At 33.1% G+C, this 21,166-nt stretch overlaps 1 protein-coding gene and 1 long non-coding RNA gene across 14 annotated transcripts; one reads left to right on the top strand and one right to left on the bottom strand.

Moving 5' to 3' along the window:
• Positions 1–3,406: 3,406 nt before the first annotated feature.
• On the bottom strand, positions 3,407–6,791 carry LOC110912261. Of its 11 annotated transcripts, XR_004882523.1 has the most exons (9): positions 6,423–6,791; positions 6,231–6,334; positions 6,010–6,125; positions 5,602–5,785; positions 5,426–5,479; positions 5,254–5,332; positions 4,888–5,100; positions 4,425–4,501; positions 3,407–3,800 (listed from the first exon to the last, which is right to left on the bottom strand). It is a non-coding gene; the product is annotated as an uncharacterized LOC110912261 (long non-coding RNA). The 11 variants fall into 11 exon arrangements; XR_002577806.2 differs by having other exon boundaries at positions 4,888–5,332; positions 5,602–6,125; XR_004882521.1 differs by lacking the exon at positions 3,407–3,800 and adding an exon at positions 3,807–3,996 and having other exon boundaries at positions 4,888–5,332; positions 5,602–6,125.
• Positions 6,792–7,872: 1,081 nt separating this feature from the next.
• Positions 7,873–19,529, top strand: LOC110912259 (protein ZINC INDUCED FACILITATOR-LIKE 1). Of its 3 annotated transcripts, none has more exons than XM_022156943.2 (17): positions 7,873–8,156; positions 14,568–14,608; positions 14,696–14,756; positions 14,865–14,967; positions 15,063–15,165; positions 15,243–15,296; positions 15,436–15,498; positions 16,067–16,116; positions 16,209–16,284; positions 16,379–16,558; positions 16,654–16,741; positions 17,061–17,146; positions 17,406–17,513; positions 17,610–17,654; positions 17,753–17,841; positions 18,494–18,537; positions 19,166–19,529. In XM_022156943.2, exons 1-17 carry the CDS (start codon positions 8,006–8,008, stop codon positions 19,255–19,257), a joined length of 1,434 nt encoding a protein of 477 aa, XP_022012635.1. In that variant the 5' UTR covers positions 7,873–8,005; the 3' UTR covers positions 19,258–19,529. The 3 variants fall into 3 exon arrangements, with proteins under 3 accessions (XP_022012635.1, XP_022012634.1, XP_022012636.1); XM_022156942.2 differs by lacking the exon at positions 7,873–8,156 and adding an exon at positions 11,871–12,157; XM_022156944.2 differs by lacking the exon at positions 7,873–8,156 and adding an exon at positions 14,160–14,345.
• Positions 19,530–21,166: the final 1,637 nt, after the last annotated feature.

The following is a 21,166-nucleotide window of genomic DNA, read 5'->3' as shown; positions in this document are numbered from 1 at the left end:
CGTTCTCCTCATTTGGATGAAATAACATCACCAACTCAAACACGATCCCAAATAGGCAATGTTTTAAAAATCGGTTTTTAAATTGTACCGGGTTAAGTTCAGAAATGGTTCAACCGGGTTGTACCAGACGGTTCAACTGGGTTAACTAATTAAACCTATAAATTCATAAAATACAATTTTACTCAAAAAATAATCCAAAACTATATCATTTCATAATAAAAAATATTCTAAAAGTTAATGCATAATAAAAAATAATCCAAAAATTCACTATTGTTACCATTTTAGGCGCTAAGTTTTTCAAAGAACGTAAATCGTCACCTTTTTGTGCCCACAAAAGATTAAAACTTCAAATTTTAACCTTTGACCTTGCTATACCGGTTTAAACTAGTATAACCCAATTCACTGGCAGTACAACTTCCTTACCGTTCTCTCAGTTACCGATATGATTCGTGCTGGCTAAGCTTCCGACATCCGGTTTAACCGCTTCAACCGACCGGTATAAACCGGTTTTTAAAACATTGCAAATAGGCACCAATTTGTCCTTAGATCACGATATAAGGACTAAAGTTTGTAATCTTTTGAAAAAATAAGTTGAAAAATAACAATAATAACTTCATGGACAATAGTTGTAATTTACTCTTGGTATATAGCCAAACTCAATTTCTTTTCCGCCAACTCTGTCCACAAGTTCATATATTCAGTTTATTTTATGTGGTCACTATTCAGTTTATTTTATTTTATGTTTAGAGTTGGGTTAAGAATTATTAGTCATGCACTAAACGACGAGAGAACATAATTATTAGTGGTCACTATACACATACAGGCCGTTGATGAGGTGTGCGGTGGTGCCGGGTGCGAGGCCCGTTTTTTTGCAGGGTGTGGGGGGAGGGGGACTTGCAAAAAAATGAGGACGATAGCTGTGAGTATATAGATTATGAAGACTTGAAACAACTTTGCTTGAAAGAGACTCATCATTCGTTTAAGTATGTAAATAAATGATTTTGCTATAATATTTTGTTTTGTTTTTTGGTATTACAATTATCGTCATACTTGTTGATTTTTTTTATGTATAAATTTATATTCTGAAGGCCCTTTTTTTCCCCTACCGGCACAGCTGCACAGGGCACTCATATTCTCAGATGCGGGCTTAAATATATATCTTTATCTAATTACGTACTTTAACAAGAGATAGAATTAGATGAATTTTGTTTCAAAGTTAATAACACTATAATTATAATATGATCTTGTTTTAAGACTGATTATCAGGACATCCTGAATATTTTTTTTTTTTTTTTGTTGAAAAGTTGGTTATTTTAACGTTTATGTGAAAGTTATTTGGTATAATTATTAAAAATATTCGAAAGATGCCGACGAATCTGTCCATCTACATCTAACAAAGTTATAAAACCCTTATGTTTGAATACAGTTCAATGTACTTATTTTAAGGTAATATGTAACAAGAAAATTTCATTTGAATGTTTTTGACGGAACGTTTGGGTATATAAGCCAATTTTCTAAAGACGTGAACCACTAAAAGTTACATTACTAAAACATGGGTAGCAAGTCACGTTATTAAATATGCACGTTATATCATTTATATGATGTAGTGGACAAAATAAATGTATATTTAGTAAAGTGAGAGTGAGTAGTCGTTTTAAAAATGTATTAAAGGTGTTCACTATCGATTTTGATAAAAATTCTATAACAAATCATTAACTACGGTTTTAAAAACAACGTACTAAACTAGTGTTGTTGGGTCGACTAGACCGACTAAAACGATCGGTGTGATAGTTTGAATCATTTATATAACTTTTTCTCTATTTTATTTAAAATATCAGTTTTGATTTATACTTTTTAATATATAATGTTTTATATAATATTAAATATGCTATTGAGATCTCCTTACTTTTATCTATATTTTTATATGGATGTTATCATAGATTGAGTAGTATTCAACATAACTAGTTTAATACCCGTCCGGTGGACGGGTTACGCTAACAGCGTAACAAACAAAGATATCTATATTGAGGGTGTTTGTGATTGCTTCTCCTTTTCTTCAAGGTTATATGCAGGGATGTTGGAATATTTTCAGATGATAGAGATATCTATATTGAGGGTGTTTGTGATTGCTTCTCCTTTTCTTCAAGGTTATATGCAGGGATGTTGGAATATTTTCAGATGATAACGGGATTAGACGTTTGTCACTCAGTGATGTTCCTTTTTATGTAACCTTTTACCGTTGATTCGGTTATTTGTTTAACTGAATAAAGTGTAACAGCTAACCAAAAGATCTGATAATTTTGATGACGTTTCTTTTAACACAATACCTTGCATAAATTCTATTGATTGATCATTGATATTTTTCTTATTAAAACATTATTTCAAGTTGTTTACTCTTATCTTCTTCATATGACAAATGTTGTGACTGTGTTTCAAAGGCTAGGGGATTATATGACAAGTTGAAGAATCAGAAAAACATATAAAGGTTACGTATGTATATTCTTTGGATTATAAGCTTCATTCTAAAGCATGCACAAAGGCAGACATGAAGGAGCTATACAAAAGCTATACTGCTGTAGAACCATATGGACAGATGAAACTATACCCTATAAAAGGTACTTTCTAGAAGCTTCTAGGCGTCCCCGAGTCATTACAAGCTGATCAAGATGCAACGAAATTAACCTATGGTCTCGTATTCAAAACTTTTCCCTTGTACGGAAGACTAAATGAAAAGTGGAGGGGGCAATCTTAACCCAGAACTTTTCAAGTGGGTCAGTTTGGGTTGCTTTTAAAGTTATATGGGTTGGTTTGGGTAAGATATTTTAAGTAAATGGATCATAATGGGTCACTTGAAATTCCATCTTGTTATTTCCGGGTCAAAGCGGGTCGACAACATTAAAGAAATGGGTCGATGTGGGTTAGTGTCTTAAAGAAACGGGGCAGGTTTCGGATCGGAATGGGTTTCTAGCCGGCACAAGTATCCGCACGAGACAGGTTTCAGCACGACGCAGGTTTTGGATCGGAACGGGGTCGGTTCGGGTCAGGTTTCGGGCCGACACCGGTTTTTGCACGAGACGGGTTTCGAGCCGACACGGGTTTTGGGCCGACACGAGTTTTCGCACGAGACGAGTTTTGGGTCGGGACGAGTTTCGTACCGTTTCAACGCGAACCATTTCTACCCGTACCGTTTCTACCCGTACCGAATATGCTATGCAAGCTTCTGTTTTTTAGAAAATTGTTTTCATCGATTCGTACTTTTATATTTTGTAACAATGAATATTTTTGTATCTCATATAAGGAGCATTAGGTTATCTACCCGTGTATTACACGGGTTGAAAAAAGGAAAATTCTCATAAATGAAATTACATGTAAATAAATGTTATATATATATTTAATACAATGCAACTTTAAAGTAAAATAATATATTTGATTTACATATACACAAGTAGGTATGTTGAACATACCAAAACAATTATAGAAAATCATTGCTAAAGTGTCTTTTTAAGTCGATATATCCTTCTTTTTCAGTTATCTTTTTTTACATTCTAGACACCAATGTAAAATGAAAAAAAGAAAGCCATAACTTGCTTCTCAAGCTCCTTTAAGTCTTTTCTTTGCACATTGACAACTGTATAAGAGATATCCTAAGCTTCACCAATAGAGTGATTAATGAAGACTATATAAACCAATCAACTACCCACTTGAATTGGTTATCCCAATTAAACACACACATCAATGTTGACTTTGAAGTCAAAAAGTCAAATTCAAAAGAACTCCATGCGGTGACAGTGAAATTGATCCTGCACAAAAGCCAATTTTCATCATATTAATGTATACACAATGAACATAATAGTAAACATAAAATAAAATTCGGATGACAAGATTTATGTAACACTGTAAACATAATAACAATTAGTGCATGTGCTTGGCCAACAAATAAGCAATTGATGTTGAGTGCCCGTCATGAGGAAGTCAAGAACTCGGTTTATTTTCTCCCTGGAGAGAGTTTATATATATGATTATATGACAACACCAAAAAAGTTGCATGACGATACAAAATAAAACAGAGCCAATGATAAAAATAGTGAATCATGGTCAACACAAGTAACAAATTGGGAGGCTAGATAACACATCAAAACATTATTTTTTCTGCTATGGGTCAAAACAGAAACAGGGCTGGTCATTTTTCGGCGAAAAATTTAAACCTTTTCAAGTAATTAAATGAGCCAAACCCGATTACTTATATTATTTCAGTACACTTTGGAAACTTACAACCAAGACTCCTTTTGACCTAACTCTTTTAAATCGCCATTTGACCCGTTCGAGATGAAACATAACCCAAATCCACCCCTTTACAAGTAAATTGATCATCTATACATACAAGTGAGAAAAAGTCAAAAAATAATTTAGTCGTAATAGAGCACCTTCTTGTTGATGTCCAAACCCCTACGCTATGTCTCTCAAAGCAAAATTTCATTACCAACTTTTCCTTCGTCACAAGCTCCATGACCCGCAACAAAAACAAATTTATATTTCAATCTCAAGTTGGTAAATATAAAATACAAGTAAAGTTGTTCATGAATCATGATTTTTTAATCTAGTGAAGACATTGAAGTTCTAGAAGGTTCATCTATAGTACATGTTGACTGGTCTGACCATGTTCTAAAGATGGAATATAAAAGGTTAGTGTTACAAGATTTGTAAGGGTAGCATATGTATATTCTTATAGTTGCAGAGCATGAGCCATGAGGGGTCATGAAAATACCTTTCTTCACCATGAAGTGCATTGGCAAGAAATTAACTATGTGTCGAATCACAAAAAATACAACAATAAATAAATTCAGGGATCGATGTCAAATTATTAAGAAAATGAAAACATGGGCTTACAATGTTTGTCGCGTTTGCTCCCTTTTATCTACATCAATTAAGCGTTCATAACAACCACCTATGAAATCATAAAAAAATATATAATTTGTTTTTCCAGTAAACTATAAATTCGAAGATTATCAGCACCAATGAAGCTCGTTCCTGGCACCAATGAAGCTCGTTTCGACCAGTACCGTTTCGACCCGAAATCATACTGAAATAAAGCATCACTACCTGCGCTTCGCAACCGAGTTTCAAGCAGGTTATTCATAGTAATTGTGTCAACAGTATACGTGTTACGTAGGTGCAAGTGTATTAAAATTACTCCAAATTAAACATGCATACATAGAAAGGTTATGTTTGTGGGGGCAACATTAAGCAACTGACCTGTAACCAAAGTCTTCGTAATCGCATACTGAATCATACGTTTTGTTGGTCCACTCGTACCGTTTCGATGCGAATGTTTCTACCCGTACCGTTTCGAAGAAACAATGTCAATGAGTATGAAACTAATATTTTGATACACAATGCTTAAAATTACTAAAGAAACAATCTTTACCTTTGAATGACAGTAGCTGACCCGATATACAAGCTGTTGGAAGAAAAATCTAGCCTGTTAGATATCACTTCAAAGTTTTAGTTAGGTCACAACAGAGAATAATTTTTTATCAAAATATTCATCTATATAGGATGAATCAACATATGAATTTAAACAAATATATGAAGATGAAGTACCTGCATGATAGAGCAAAATCAACTCTCTGATTGAGACCATCATATTCATACTTGTATTTAAACAGAGTATCACATACTTGTATTTCACAAACGTAATAATTCCTGGTGTGATACACTGATATACAATAGATGATAAAGAAAACTGATAAAAACACTGCTGCTCTGTGATCTACTGACATATAAACTGAAACAACATATGCAAAGTTATGATGTGAAAGGACTGATGAATAACATTAAAAAACTGAGCCCGAACAACGAATTTAACAACTACTGATCTGCAACTTTGAAACATAACTGTTGTGACCAAATTGTATTTTTGTTACAATTGACACAATTCATCAGATGGTTGACATTTTTTACTCAACGAAATTAACAACCATCAAAGAAGGAGAAAAGGAAACAACATACTTGAAGCATGGCAGCACCAAACAGCACAGTTGTGACCAGGGGTATGTGCCCAATCGTCCGCCATTGTTCATTGTCATAACATTATCTTTGGCGCCAGAGAAGAGAAGTCTCCATCCCTGTTATATGAGGAAAGTGTGTAGTCTCTCATGACCATTCATCAATATCGGCCAGAATCAACATCAAATTTAGGGCAATTGATACCTCAGGGTCGAAATTGATACCTGGATTGTCGAGTAGACGGTTGGAGAAGAAAAACTTGAACAACCGGAACAATGGTTAAGGGAAGTGTGCCTCAGCGGGTCAGAAATCTCCGATGGTTGTAGCTCTGAAACCAACATATTAAAGAAAATTCCTTATTACTCAAACGACTTTTATAAAATACTCCGATGGTTTTCAAGTATTTAAAAAATTACCGGTTCTGTATCAGGGACACTGCAACTGACGACCACGGCACCACCTGAGACTCTACATATTCTTCATCGCCGCTCGAGTATCACATCGAAATTACTCTATCCGCCATTCGAACCTACTCAGGCGACGATTGACTTTGAAAGGTTTTGACATCATTGCATGTGGGTGGAAAGAGGGTTTAAATACTTTAAAAGCAGAAAGCTGCTAGAATTGAGGGGTAAACTGTGGTTATTGGTGCTGAAATTGTGGGAGGTGGAGAAAGTGGGGAGGGCATCATGGCTGGAAACCGATGCGAACTGAATCCTAAAGATATAGGATATAACCACCGTAAAAGTGGAGTTCATGGTGAGAATAATGAGGATCAAAACCACCAGTTAAGAAACTGCAATGAACTGCTACAAGAGTAGTTATTTTTATGAGTTTAAGTGGCTGAGATAAATCTCAGCCAAATCCAATGGTCAAGGTTAATTTAAGAGTTGGTTAGACTTAATGGGATCCATATATAATATATAATATATAATATATTTTTTGACGTCAAGATAGACGGTTTTTTTTAATATTATTGAAAAATAGATTTTTATTAGGATTATATGAGAGCTTAATATTTGTATTAAAAATGTAAATATCATAATTTGAAATAAAATTTACCAATTTAGAGTCACACTTGCTATTCCCATCATGTTAAACATGTTCTTTCTGAAAGAACTTAAATTCATATTTAATTAATTTTTTTGAAAGGTGTTAATTATTCGCGAATGTAGGAAGGTCTAGCATACGTTGTCTTAATCGGGTCCGCACTAGAGAGCCCTCTCGCATAACAGATCCCCAATTTAAACCAGACTCGAACTTGAGACCTAGAGGAAAAAACTCATCCGAACCCATCATAGGTGAAACTTAAATATCCGTAACCACCACTAGAGCACTAATGGTAGTTATTTAATTAATCTTTCTAACTTCTCATCTACTGAATTGAATATATTTATAATTTTAGTGCATAATCATTTTAGTGCATAATCATTTTAGTGGTGGTTATTTAATTAATCTACTGAATTGAATATATTTATAATTTTAGTGCATAATCATTGCCTTATAAGTATATATCATGCAAAAAGTTATACAAACAGTTGTATGCATATGTTAAACATTAATTTTTATAAGAGAAGAATATTTAGTGATTGCAACTTAAAATCACCAAAACATATATTCAAAGTGTATTGTTTATGTATTAATCATCTGAATTTAAATCATTTAAGTGAAGTTATACATTAAATGTCATTACTTAAAATCTGAAATTGGTCTCTATTTGGAATTTCAGATTTGTCATCAATTCTCTTGATAAGGACCAAAGTTGTAACCTTTTAAAAACAAAAGGTAAATTAATAATAACAATAATAATTCATGGACCATTGTTGTAAATTACTCTTGTTATATATTCAACTTCTTTTTGCTCTTTAGCATAGTTGCCAAACTCAACTTCTTCTCCTCCAACTCTTTGTCCTCCTCCATATAAAGAGTTGCAGATTTGATTTTGGGTTGCAACCCATCTTTGAATATCAACAACAAAAGCTTTTGACGGTCGGCGATAATGGCGATCGACAACGGACTAAAAGACGAGCTTTTGGAGCCGGTATACCATGAGAATTGCCCGGGTTGCAAAGTGGATCGTGATAAACGAATGCAAACCGGATTTCCCTTCAAAGATCTCATTTTTGTATGGGTGGTGGTCTTATGTGTTGGTGAGTAATATACATATTTATCTTTATTTAATGATTAATATAAACATTAGTGTGTTTATAAATTTGTTAACTTTTTAATGTAATTAGTTTACATCAATTTGGGAAGATACATGCGTGTTAGAAAGAATCATTTCTTGATTCTTCATGTTTCGTAAAAAACTGAAACTCTGCATATAAGAATACTATTTTTCTTTCACTTCATTTAACATAAATTATTGGTTTTGTCGCCTAGAAGAGAAAAAAAGATGATCTATGGTTTTAGTAAAGAGTCATGCTTTTTTGTTTTTTATGTTTGTAAGAAACAATGATATGTACATATCCGTAGTGGTTGGAATAATTTTAAAATAGATGTGGGGAGTGAATATTTAAATAATAATTTTAAATAATTTATATTTTATTTATCGCTTTGTATATATAGACTAGTAGACACAACATAACTTTTATATATAGTTATTCCGCCAGTGAAAATATTTTATAATTATAATTATTCGACAAATGATATTCCCTTTGATAGATCATAGATATATTCCATCACTGATTATTCCCTACTGAATAAGATAATTATTTAATATTCATTTTATATAACCCGTTTTAAATATCATAGTTAAAACAACACAAATAAGTTTTCATTCACATCTTATTATTAATAGATACCAGCCGTGACCAACGTAGCCGTGACCAACGTGGCCGTGACCAACGAGGACGTTGGCCCTTAAGGAGGGTCGATTGTTATGGTCTGAAACCATTGCAAGGTATTGGACTTGTCTCATATCGATTGTATGGACAACCAATGTGGGGTTTATCTACCAAATGAGTTCTCTCATCCACCATACCAGTCTTTTAGATTGAGTTCTCTTGTTTAAGACATTAGTGTCCATTAAATAGTCACGTTCTCCTCATTTGGATGAAATAACATCACCAACTCAAACACGATCCCAAATAGGCAATGTTTTAAAAATCGGTTTTTAAATTGTACCGGGTTAAGTTCAGAAATGGTTCAACCGGGTTGTACCAGACGGTTCAACTGGGTTAACTAATTAAACCTATAAATTCATAAAGTACAATTTTACTCAAAAAATAATCCAAAACTATATCATTTCATAATAAAAAATATTCTAAAAGTTAATGCATAATAAAAAATAATCCAAAAATTCACTATTGTTACCATTTTAGGCGCTAAGTTTTTCTAAGAACGTAAATCGTCACCTTTTTGTGCCCATAAAAGATTAAAACTTCAAATTTTAACCTTTGACCTTGCTATACCGGTTTAAACTAGTATAACCCAATTCACTGGCAGTACAACTTCCTTACCGTTCTCTCAGTTACCGATATGATTCGTGCCGGCTAAGCTTCCGACATCCGGTTTAACCGCTTCAACCGACCGGTATAAACAGGTTTTTAAAACATTGCAAATAGGCACCAATTTGTCGTTAGATCACGATATAAGGACTAAAGTTTGTAATCTTTTGAAAAAATAAGTTGAAAAATAACAATAATAACTTCATGGACAATAGTTGTAATTTACTCTTGGTATATAGCCAAACTCAATTTCTTTTCCGCCAACTCTGTCCACAAGTTCATATATTCAGTTTATTTTATGTGGTCACTATTCAGTTTATTTTATTTTATGTTTAGAGTTGGGTTAAGAATTATTAGTCATGCACTAAACGACGAGAGAACATAATTATTAGTGGTCACTATACACATACAGGCCGTTGATGAGGTGTGCGGTGGTGCCGGGTGCGAGGCCCGTTTTTTCGCAGGGTGTGGGGGGAGGGGGACTTGCAAAAAAATGAGGACGATAGCTATTGAGTATATAGATTATGAAGACTTGAAACAACTTTGCTTGAAAGAGACTCATCATTCGTTTAAGTATGTAAATAAATGATTTTGCTATAATATTTTGTTTTGTTTTTTGGTATTACAATTATCGTCATACTTGTTGATTTTTTTTATGTATAAATTTATATTCTAAAGGCCCTTTTTTCCCCTACCGGCACAGCTACACAGGGCACTCATATTCTCAGATGCGGGCTTAAATATATATCTTTATCTAATTACGTACTTTAACAAGAGATAGAATTAGATGAATTTTGTTTCAAAGTTAATAACACTATAATTATAATATGATCTTGTTTTAAGACTGATTATCAGGACATCCTGAATATTTTTTTTGTTGAAAAGTTGGTTATTTTAACGTTTATGTGAAAGTTATTTGGTATAATTATTAAAAATATTCGAAAGATGCCGACGAATCTGTCCATCTACATCTAACAAAGTTATAAAACCCTTATGTTTGAATACAGTTCAATATACTTATTTTAAGGTAATATGTAACAAGAAAATTTCATTTGAATGTTTTTGACGGAACGTTTGGGTATATAAGCCAATTTTCTAAAGACGTGAACCACTAAAAGTTACATTACTAAAATATGGGTAGCAAGTCATGTTATTAAATATGCACGTTATATCATTTATATGATGTAGTGGACAAAATAAATGTATATTTAGTACAGTGAATGAGTAGTCGTTTTAAAAATGTATTAAAGGTGTTCACTATCGATTTTGATAAAAATTCTATAACAAATCATTAACTACGGTTTTAAAAACAACGTACTAAACTAGTGTTGTTGGGTCGACTAGACCGACTAAAACGATCGGTGTGATAGTTTGAATCATTTATATAACTTTCTCTATTTTATTTAAAATATCAGTTTTGATTTATACTTTTTAATATATAATGTTTTATATAATATTAAATATGCTATTGAGATCTCCTTACTTTTATCTATATTTTTATATGGATGTTATCATAGATTGAGTAGTATTCAACATAATATATTTTTTGACGTCAAGATAGACGGTTTTTTTTAATATTATTGAAAAATAGATTTTTATTAGGATTATATGAGAGCTTAATATTTGTATTAAAAATGTAAATATCATAATTTGAAATAAAATTTACCAATTTAGAGTCACACTTGCTATTCCCATCATGTTAAACATGTTCTTTCTGAAAGAACTTAAATTCATATTTAATTAATTTTTTTGAAAGGTGTTAATTATTCGCGAATGTAGGAAGGTCTAGCATACGTTGTCTTAACCAGGTCCGCGCTAGAGAGCCCTCTCGCATAACAGATCCCCAATTTAAACCAGACTCGAACTTGAGACCTAGAGGGAAAAACTCATCCGAACCCACCATTGGTGAAACTTAAATACCCGTAACCACCACTAGAGCACTAATGGTAGTTATTTAATTAATCTTTCTAACTTCTCATCTACTGAATTGAATATATTTATAATTTTAGTGCATAATCATTTTAGTTCATAATCATTTTAGTGGTTGTTATTTAATTAATCTACTGAATTGAATATATTTATAATTTTAGTGCATAATCATTGCCTTATAAGTATATATCATGCAAAAAGTTATACAAACAGTTGTGTGCATATGTTAAACATATATTCAAAGTGTATTGTTTATGTATTAATCATCTGAATTTAAATCATTTAAGTGAAGTTATACATTAAATGTCATTACTTAAAATCTGAAATTGGTCTCTGTTTGGAATTTCAGATTTGTCATCAATTCTCTTGATAAGGACCAAAGTTGTAACCTTTTAAAAACAAAAGGAAAATTAATAATAACAATAATAATTCATGGACCATTGTTGTAAATTACTCTTGTTATATATTCAACTTCTTTTTGCTCTTTAGCATAGTTGCCAAACTCAACTTCTTCTCCTCCAACTCTTTGTCCTCCTCCATATAAAGAGTTGCAGATTTGATTTTGGGTTGCAACCCATCTTTGAATATCAACAACAAAAGCTTTTGAAGGTTGGCGATAATGGCGATCGACAACAACGGACTAAAAGACGAGCTTTTGGAGCCGGTATACCATGAGAATTGCCCGGGTTGCAAAGTGGATCGTGATAAACGAATGCAAACCGGATTTCCCTTCAAAGATCTCATTTTTATATGGGTGGTGGTGTTATGTGTTGGTGAGTTAATACTGATTACATATGTATCTTTATTTAATGATTAGAGTGAATTACTGTTTTCGTCCCTTCATGTGGTTTGTCAAAAATCATTATTTCAGTTCATTAGTTTAAAAATTGCGATTTCTTGTGGTTTCACTTTCGTAACCATTTCAGTCCATGTGGTTTCAATTTCGTAACCATTTCAATCCATTTATTCTGTTAGTACAGGGACTGAAATGGTTACGAGGGGGACTGAAATGACTACGAAAGTGAAACCACAGGGACTGAAATCACAATTTTTAAACTAATGGACTGAAATAGTGATTTTTGACAAACCACAAGGACGAAAACTGTAATTAACTCTAATGATTAATATAAACATTAGTGTGTTTATAAATTTGTTAACTTTTTAATGTAATTAGTTTACATCAATTTGGGAAGATACATGCGTGTTAGAATCATTTCTTGATTCTTCATGTTTCGTAAAAAACTGAAACTCTGCATATAAGAATACTATTTTTCTTTCACTTCATTTAACATAAATTATTGGTTTTGTCGCCTAGAAGAGAAAAAAAGATGATCTATGGTTTTAGTAAAGAGTCATGCTTTTGTTTTTTTATGTAAGAAACAATGATATGTACATATCCGTAGTGGTTGAAATAATTCGAAAATAGATGTGGGGAGTGAATATTTAAATAATATTTTATATTTTATTTATCGCTTTGTATATATAGACTAGTAGACACAACATAACTTTTATATATAGTTATTCCGCCAGTGAAAATATTTTATAATTATAATTATTCGACAAAATGATATTCCCTTTGATAGATATATTCCATCACTGATTATTCCCTACTGAATAAGATAATTATTTAATATTTATTTTATATAACCCGTTTTAAATATCATAGTTAAAACAACACAAATAAGTTTTCATTCACATCTTATTATTAATAATTTTTTTATTTAACCGTTTTATAATTTTAAATATCATAGTTAAAACAACACAAATAAGTTTTCATTCACATCTTATTATTAATATTTATTTTATTTAGCCGTTTTATAATTTATATATGCTTAAATTCGTTATGCATCGAAAGGTCGGATATATATAATCCATAGATCAGACGGTTATCTCACGCCGGCCCTGAGAATTCGTGTACCCTGTTCGAGCTCGAAAAAACGTGCCCTTAGACGTTAACGAAATTGGGTATTGAGCTTACCAAAAGTCTAAACCTAATGCCAATGGGCTAATAACTAATCTAAATCATAAGAATAGTTTTGTAAGTGGACCTATGTTGGTGTCTGTACGTATATACCCTCTTAAAAAATATTTAGCATATACATATCGGGTTTTTTCATAAAAAACCGTACACTTCGAAATATCAGGTCCACCCCAGGGCCAGCTATGGGTTATCTATTTAAAATTGGTTTCTTATTGAACGTGAACATATTGTCTTGTATTATTATTATTATTATTTTATTTATTATTATTATTATTATTATTATTATTATTATTATTATTATTATTATTATTATTTTTGGGAAATGAGATCCTCACCTTGGAATGCATAACTCAATCCATCCTATTGACAGTTGCCACCCATCATGACCAACAAACGCCTTATGCTCAGAGCCTCATACGTCAATCAACACATGTTTACACATTAATTAAAACATGAAAATCATCTCTTACAATTTCACGTTCTTTAACAACCTATTCAAAAGTATCTGTTTACCCACTACCCATCGTAACATTTCATGCATACAATCTTTCTCAAGAGAAGACACCCATAAATCGACAATGCTTGCACTAGATATGGACCATTTTATGCCCATTTGTCATCTTGTGATCGAACGGTTTTGTTAGATTGTGTTGTCATGTTGAATGCAGAGTTGCAGACCACCTGTTTGATAAAAAGCCTGAATAGAGAAACAATATCAAATTAAAATACAAAAAAAAAAAAAAAACAGTTTAATTTGTGGGCTTTTGGTTGTGGGTTTGAGCAGCTGAATTGTTGTTCATTTGCATTTGTTTTGGTGGGTCATTGACATCTAATGGGTGGTGTTAAGGTTAAGAAGCCAATTCTAAACAAAGTATGTATCAAAAATTGTCCTGGGTGTAATCTGGATGAGAATAAAGAGCTGCAAACCGGGTTACCGATTAAGGAAATGTTGTATATATGGACTGTGGTGCTGTGTGCTGGTAAGCGAATCTAATTCGTATTAGCAGTTGGTTCGTCTTATAAAACAAATATATTAGCGAAGAATACAATCAATAGAAACCAGGACTTTGTAACTTTTACGCCTAAACATCAGAATCTTTGTTACAACTTTTGTTATAATTCAATATTCAATTTTTTCTATCTTAACTTAAACCTCTCGTTGATGTTCATGTCTAACATATATTTCGGTTTTTTCTCCACAGCACTCCCTATATCATCTCTCTTCCCGTTTCTCTACTTCATGGTAAGTGTGTTCACTTATATCTTTGCTTTGTTTTCAATTTTTCCAAATTTTGACGTTTGAAATTCTTTATCTTGATTTCTGTTGTAGGTGAGAGATTTTAACATTGCGGAGAAAGAGGAGGACATTAGTTACTATGCAGGCTTTGTCGGTAACCATTTTTTACCTGTTGTATATCATTAAAATTTTTAACATTGATGATCGTATTTTAAAAACCTTCTCTTGAACTATATATCATATGTTTCTCAATCTTTTGAAGGGTCTGCATACATGATTGGAAGGGCATTGACATCCGTATTCTGGGGAGTAGTGGCTGATCGATATGGTCGAAAACCAGTTATTATTTTGGGCACGTCGACAGTGTTCGTAACTACCGTGACTTATAACTATCTGAAACCACTCTGTACAAACTCATCTCTTTTGTCGTCCTAACGTTTGTAATTTTTATCTTCTTCAGGGTTATTTTCAACACACTTTTCGGTTTTAGTGTCAACTATTGGATGGCTATTATTACAAGGTTTCTTCTTGGCTTTTTAAATGGGTTACTTGGACCTATAAAGGTATTCATAATTTTACATATTGTGGCATGTTTAGATTTCGTAGTATCTGATTTGAACCTTTACGTGTTGACAAACAGGCATATGCATTGGAACTTTTCCGGGATGAATATCAAGCTTTAGGACTGTCAGCCGTAAGCAGTGTCTCCTTTTCTTTTCTTTCTTTTTTGTTCCGTAAATAACATTAAATTCAAGTTGAATGCAACACCGTCACATGTAATATAGTTCACTTACGTGGAAATTTATATTATATAATTGTGTCATTTATTTCAGATCAGTACATCATGGGGCATAGGACTGATCATTGGCCCGGCGTTGGGTGGTTACCTTGCACAGGTTTTTGTCCACACTTGTATCTTGATATTTTATACGGAAAGAAGGCTATTTATGTCCGATTTCAAATTCATAATTAAGGGATCAAGGGAATAGTTAAATTGGGAACTCCCCCTAGTTGCTAAAACTTGAGAACTCCTTGAAAAAAAGGTTTTTAATTTTTTTTTTTAATTAAGCAACTTTTTCAAAAAAAAAAAAAAAAAAAAAAAATTGTATACGGAAATTTACATAGGTGTAATGCGCCAAAGCGGTGACGTCATGTGTTTTTGTAAAACTTTTTTACAGCAGTGTAAATAACGATTACATGACAAATACATGCCGGCTTGGCAATTTTTTTTAAAGATGTTTTAGTTAGATGTTCATCTACGTTTGTGTAAAATTTGGTTGAAAAACTCGCACGGGAAGTGGAATTTCTCACGGTTCTCGCAACTCAGAGGAGTCCTCATCTGTTCCTCAAAATCTTGTTATCAAGTTTTAAATCCTATCACTACCTTAAAAGTTTCAAGATTTTGTGGATGTCTCATATGCACACACATGAACGTAATATTTTTGTTTTCTTTTCTAAATTCAGCCTGCAGAGAATTTTCCAGGTCTAGTATCTCCGGATTCTTTATTCGGGAGGTAAAGTTGATGATACTATTTCCAAATATTATTATTGTTTATCCAATACAATTTCGCGAGCCAACAATTTGCAGCTGTGACTTATGATGCAGATTTCCGTATTTGTTGCCTTGCCTTTGTATCTCCGTTTTCGCGCTTTTTGTGACCATCGGTGCAATCTGGCTTCCGGTAGAGTTTCCTATTCCGTTACCATTTCCTTAATACTTTCATTAAAATACATCTAAACATGATGATTTCATGTTCTTAACAATTCAAACTGCAGGAAACGTTGCACTTTCATAAGAAGAACGAGTTGGAGTCTGCTTCCTGTGTTATTGATGCTGAGGATAAAACAGATGAGAAAAAAGATTCCTCCTTAATAAGCCTCCTCAAGAACTGGCCGTTAATGTCTTCTATCATTGTCTATTGCGTTTTTTCGCTCCATGACATGACTTACACAGAGGTGATTCATACCTATTATTCAAGCATTTATAACTGTGATTCTACACTACATTCACATAACTTCTAAATGGTGCCGGTTTTTTTTGTTGTTAACAGGTTTTCTCTTTGTGGGCTGTGAGCCCTAAGAGTTTAGGCGGCCTGAACTATACTACCGAGGATGTTGGTACAGTCCTGTCTATCACAGGTAAACTTTTGACTTCGGACTAACTTTCGTGTCGTGTCGCCAGTGAGTGTTGCATAATCAACTAAGTCTTGATCTGGAATCTTCCAATCAGCCCCTTGACTTTCAAGCTGTGGTATACAATGGTCTCAAAAGTTCCAACACAGTTGATAGTCTGTGTCTGCCTACCTTTGTTAGTTCTAGTTTTTCGTTCCTCGTATTACATGCTCCTATCGCATTAAATTTGCAACCATTTCTCTACTTGGATGTTTTAAATCAATTTCAAAATGTGCTTATTTGACAAAATTTAAATCAAATGCTAATCGCAAAAGTCTTGTTGTAGGGGTGGGGCTTCTCCTTTTCCAGACTTCATTATATCCAATGGCACAAAGAATGTTCGGCCCCATCGGTGTAGCTCGCATCTCAGGAGTAAGCAATCACATTATATGTCTACTATATCCACCGCTCTCTATCAGCTGTCTTTTGACTTTGAAAGTCAAACTAGAATTTAACAAACTACAGTTATCATTTTTCACAAGTTCTTGTTGTAGTTTTCAGGAAAAAATAAATATATATTTACATAGTTTTCAAAAGAAGTAGTTTGTTTGACTTTCAGAGTCAAAGGAGCCTAACTAAGCTTTACATGAGTCGATTGCTTCTCTAGTTAACACAACTATCTCTTGTGTAGGTTTTGTCTATACCTCTACTCACATCGTATCCATACATAGCGTTGTTATCAGGCTTCATGCTCACGTTTACGTTAAATCTTGCATCGATCGTGAAGAATGTTTTATCTGTAAGTATACTGACTGAACTAATATAACTGTTTATCTCTGTTGTAACCTTCTTTATTTTGTCTATATCTCCATACTTAACTTTCTCACTTTATCAGGTGTCTATCATTACCGGCACGTTCATGCTGCAAAATAAAGCTGTGGTAACATTTCCCCCCTTCTTTTAAAATCTGTTTGTTTTCAACTTTTTTTTCATGCATATAAATTATTAATATTTTATACAAATGTACGTGAAAAACAGGATCAACACCAAAGAGGCGCGGCCAATGGTATAGCCATGACTTTGCAGTCAATTTGCAAAGCAATTGGTCCTGCATGTGGAGGAGCACTGTGAGTACTCATTTGTTTAGTAAATAATAATATAATTTTTAAAGCCTTAAAATACATTTTTGGCAACGTTATGTTCATTTAACCCTTTTAGAGGTTGAAGTAGATTTTATTTTTATAAAACTGATTTATATAAAAAAATTGGAAATTAATTTTTGTCTTTTACTTTATAAAATTTAAAAGATCCTTCACCTTAATAGAAAAAATAACTGAGTTAATGGTTGGATGAAAATTTATAAAAATTATGTGACAAAACTATTAATTTTTTTTATAAGAATTGCACGTATATTTTGTTTTATATATATGTGACAAAATTAATTAAGTAAAAGAAATTAAAAAGAATTTAAGTAAATTGCCAAAATCGTCCATGAGGTTTTATATTTGACAGTTTCATCCAAATATACTTCAACTTAACAGAAAAAGTAAACTAAGTTAGTGGTTTGGATGAAAAAGGCGAAAAATGCCAAAGGTGAAGGGCTATTTGACACAAAAAAGTCATTTTGGATGAAGCTGACAAACAGACCTAAACCTCAGGGACGATTGTGGCAATTTACTCTTTTTTCTATTTAAATTATGTGATATTGCCACCTCTACATTAAGTAAATTAGACCCAAAATCACATTAAATTAAATCTCACTTATCTCTATATTTGCAGTTTGTCATGGTCCCAAAAGAGACAAAATGCAACATTTCTTCCTGGTATGTGCTTTTTACTCGGTTCATATTTTCTTCACATAAAAATGTTATTTTTCTCTTTGAATGTTTACATGTATAAAACACGTCCTCCGAAACCTCACAAAGTCGAGGTCTCTGGTCCACTACGGTCGCTTTTTAAAATGCTCGAAAATAACATGATTAAAGCTAACAAAATTTATCTACTTCCACATTTATGTATCTTTTGGAGATATCTCATAATCTCAGATTAATATACCACCTCCTATGAACAAAACCTATTTTAAGGCATTTAAATCCTGAAAGGACCTTGACTTGTCTAATACTGTAATACGGCTGATGAAAACCATACTCAAACAAAATATGTAATCATTGCTTCAAGTTGGGAATAGGGGTGTCAATCATATCGAGTTGACGTGTTAAATTGTTGAACCGGACATGATCTGTTTAACCCACATGACTAGTTTACTAGACGAGTTAGATTTGACAACCCAAAACCTGATATATGCAAATTTCAAATTTCACGTTAATCACCAGGAGGAAAATGACCATTTTTAAACTACTGAGGCAAAATGGTTAAAACGGTCAAACCACAGGGAACAAAAACGAACTTAACTCAAAAAACTAATTTTGTTTATCTTTTATTCAATTTCAGGAGACCAGATGATATTTTTCTTCTTGAATGTGATTGAAGGAATTGGAGTTCTACTGACCTTCAAGCCATTTTTGATCACAAATCATTACTAGTTGGTGGCACTTGAATTAAGCTTCAGCCTATAGATCCATAGTTGTTTAATATATCTGATTCTTCAGGAACCCAAGGACTCTTGTTTTTGGGTTACTATAATTGTCCAAATAAACATTTTTTTTATATTGACTTTCTACAAAGTCAACCATATGGGCCTCTAGCTTTGTATTGTATAGTATTAATGAATTATGTTTAGGCTGTGGATGTCATTCATTTTGTCAAGGGGGTAAAAAAAGTTTAAAGTATAAGAAATGTCAATGATTTGTCTCAAGTGGTATTCATCTACTATTCCTTGTCCATTTTTTTTTCTTCCTTTTTTTATCAAGTATTCCTATACCTCTTATATCAACATGGTTTACAACTACAGATTACAAAACACACAAGTGAGGTGTTTGAAATTGAACTGAAAGGAGGAAATGCGTGAAGGTTTGTGTTAAGTAGGTCGATAAGAGCATTCACATCCCTTCTCTTAAATCATGTGAGGGAGGTTTTTATATTTTGAAAAGTGGTTATAGGTAGGTGTGAATAGAGAAGAGAAAAATATTATTGTTTATCTGTAAATTTGAGGGAATACTGTTCACCCTTTATAATCTTTTAATATATTTTGAAAGTGGTTTATAAAAAAAGAAGTCAAAATACTCCATAAACATATTTTGAGTTTCAATCCCAAACACTCCTCGAATTAGAGTAATCAATCCCAAGATCATCATCATCATCATACTTATTAATCCTATCAACAGCAAGGTTAAGGTAGGGTCTGACGAGGGTAAGATGTAGACAACCTTACCTCTACCCCGTAGGAATAGAGAGGCTGCTTCCAGTGAGACCCCCGGCTCGATAGTAGTTTTGCATCAAACCTTGGACATAACGCACATAACACTCAGGGGACAAAGGCTGATTAGTGCATGTACCCCCTAGTCTTTCGGCAATCAACGCCTGTCACACCCCGATATTTACCACAAATCCCGGTGGCCTCGGGTGGGGAGTATCGTGACGTAAGATTGGTATCGTCATAGTCAAATAATCATAGATAGCACAGCGGAAGTCTTGGAGTAAAATTACTATTACAAACCAAATGTTCAAAGTTCGAAATAATAACACAAACGGCTAGTAAGAGTAAAGATCCACAGGCGGATCATAAAAATGTACAAAGGTGAGTTCAACAGACTAATAGGCTTATGCAAAGGAGTTGCAAATTCATCTTCTAGCATTACCGAGCAGCTTCCAGCCTATTTACGTATTTGTATTTGTACCTGTAACTTAGTCTTTTGAAAATACGTCAGTTTTCACTGGTAAATACAATCAACTGACACATTTTGAAAATATTTCAAAATTGATTTAAGTGCACAAGGCACATGAAAATCTTTTAATAACTTGGGACAATTCAGAATGATCTTGTATATAGTTTTACATATCTGTCAATACATATGGGGCCCGGTACTAAACACCGAGACATGATTAACCGACATACCACTTAAACCCACAAAGGGGTATCCCCTGATCAACGGGTAAGAAAACATTTTAATAAACATTGGCATCTGATGGGTGTATGCCTACACCCCGTGCACAGTCGTGGCCATTAGTAACTTAAATGAGCCATGGATATCCAGGACACACGGTCGCGTTAACCCCCAATGTTTAAGTTATCAGATAAAACATATTAAAACGGGCTATGAAGATTTTGTAGCCACAATCCGGCATATGATCCCATACCCGACCAAGTGGTAATAATTTACCATATCCCAAGCCCGTATAGGGAAAATATGTTAATAATATTTAACTGAGCTAATACTTGTCTTATAAATGCAAGGTTTATAATAACTCAGCCGTTTAATCAAAGGACAAGTGTAGACAACAATTTACTGAAAGGCTCTAGTCTGGAATGAAGGTATAAATAACTAGAATGCT

Source organism: Helianthus annuus, chromosome 15, assembly GCF_002127325.2.
Source record: "Helianthus annuus cultivar XRQ/B chromosome 15, HanXRQr2.0-SUNRISE, whole genome shotgun sequence".
Taxonomy (NCBI): Eukaryota; Viridiplantae; Streptophyta; class Magnoliopsida; order Asterales; family Asteraceae; genus Helianthus; species Helianthus annuus.
The sequence above is the reverse complement of the archived record's forward strand: the minus strand, read 5'-3'. Positions and strand labels throughout refer to the sequence as shown.

What these genes read in the sequence shown, in the direction of transcription:
- LOC110912259 (XM_022156942.2), top strand. Translation starts at nt 12,004, where the DNA reads ATGGCGATCGACAACAACGGACTAAAAGACGAGCTTTTGGAGCCGGTA. An exon ending in GGTGGTGGTGTTATGTGTTG is followed by an intron (nt 12,158 to 14,567) that starts GTGAGTTAATAC and finishes TTTTCTCCACAG; the next exon opens with CACTCCCTATATCATCTCTC. An exon ending in TCCCGTTTCTCTACTTCATG is followed by an intron (nt 14,609 to 14,695) that starts GTAAGTGTGTTC and finishes TTTCTGTTGTAG; the next exon opens with GTGAGAGATTTTAACATTGC.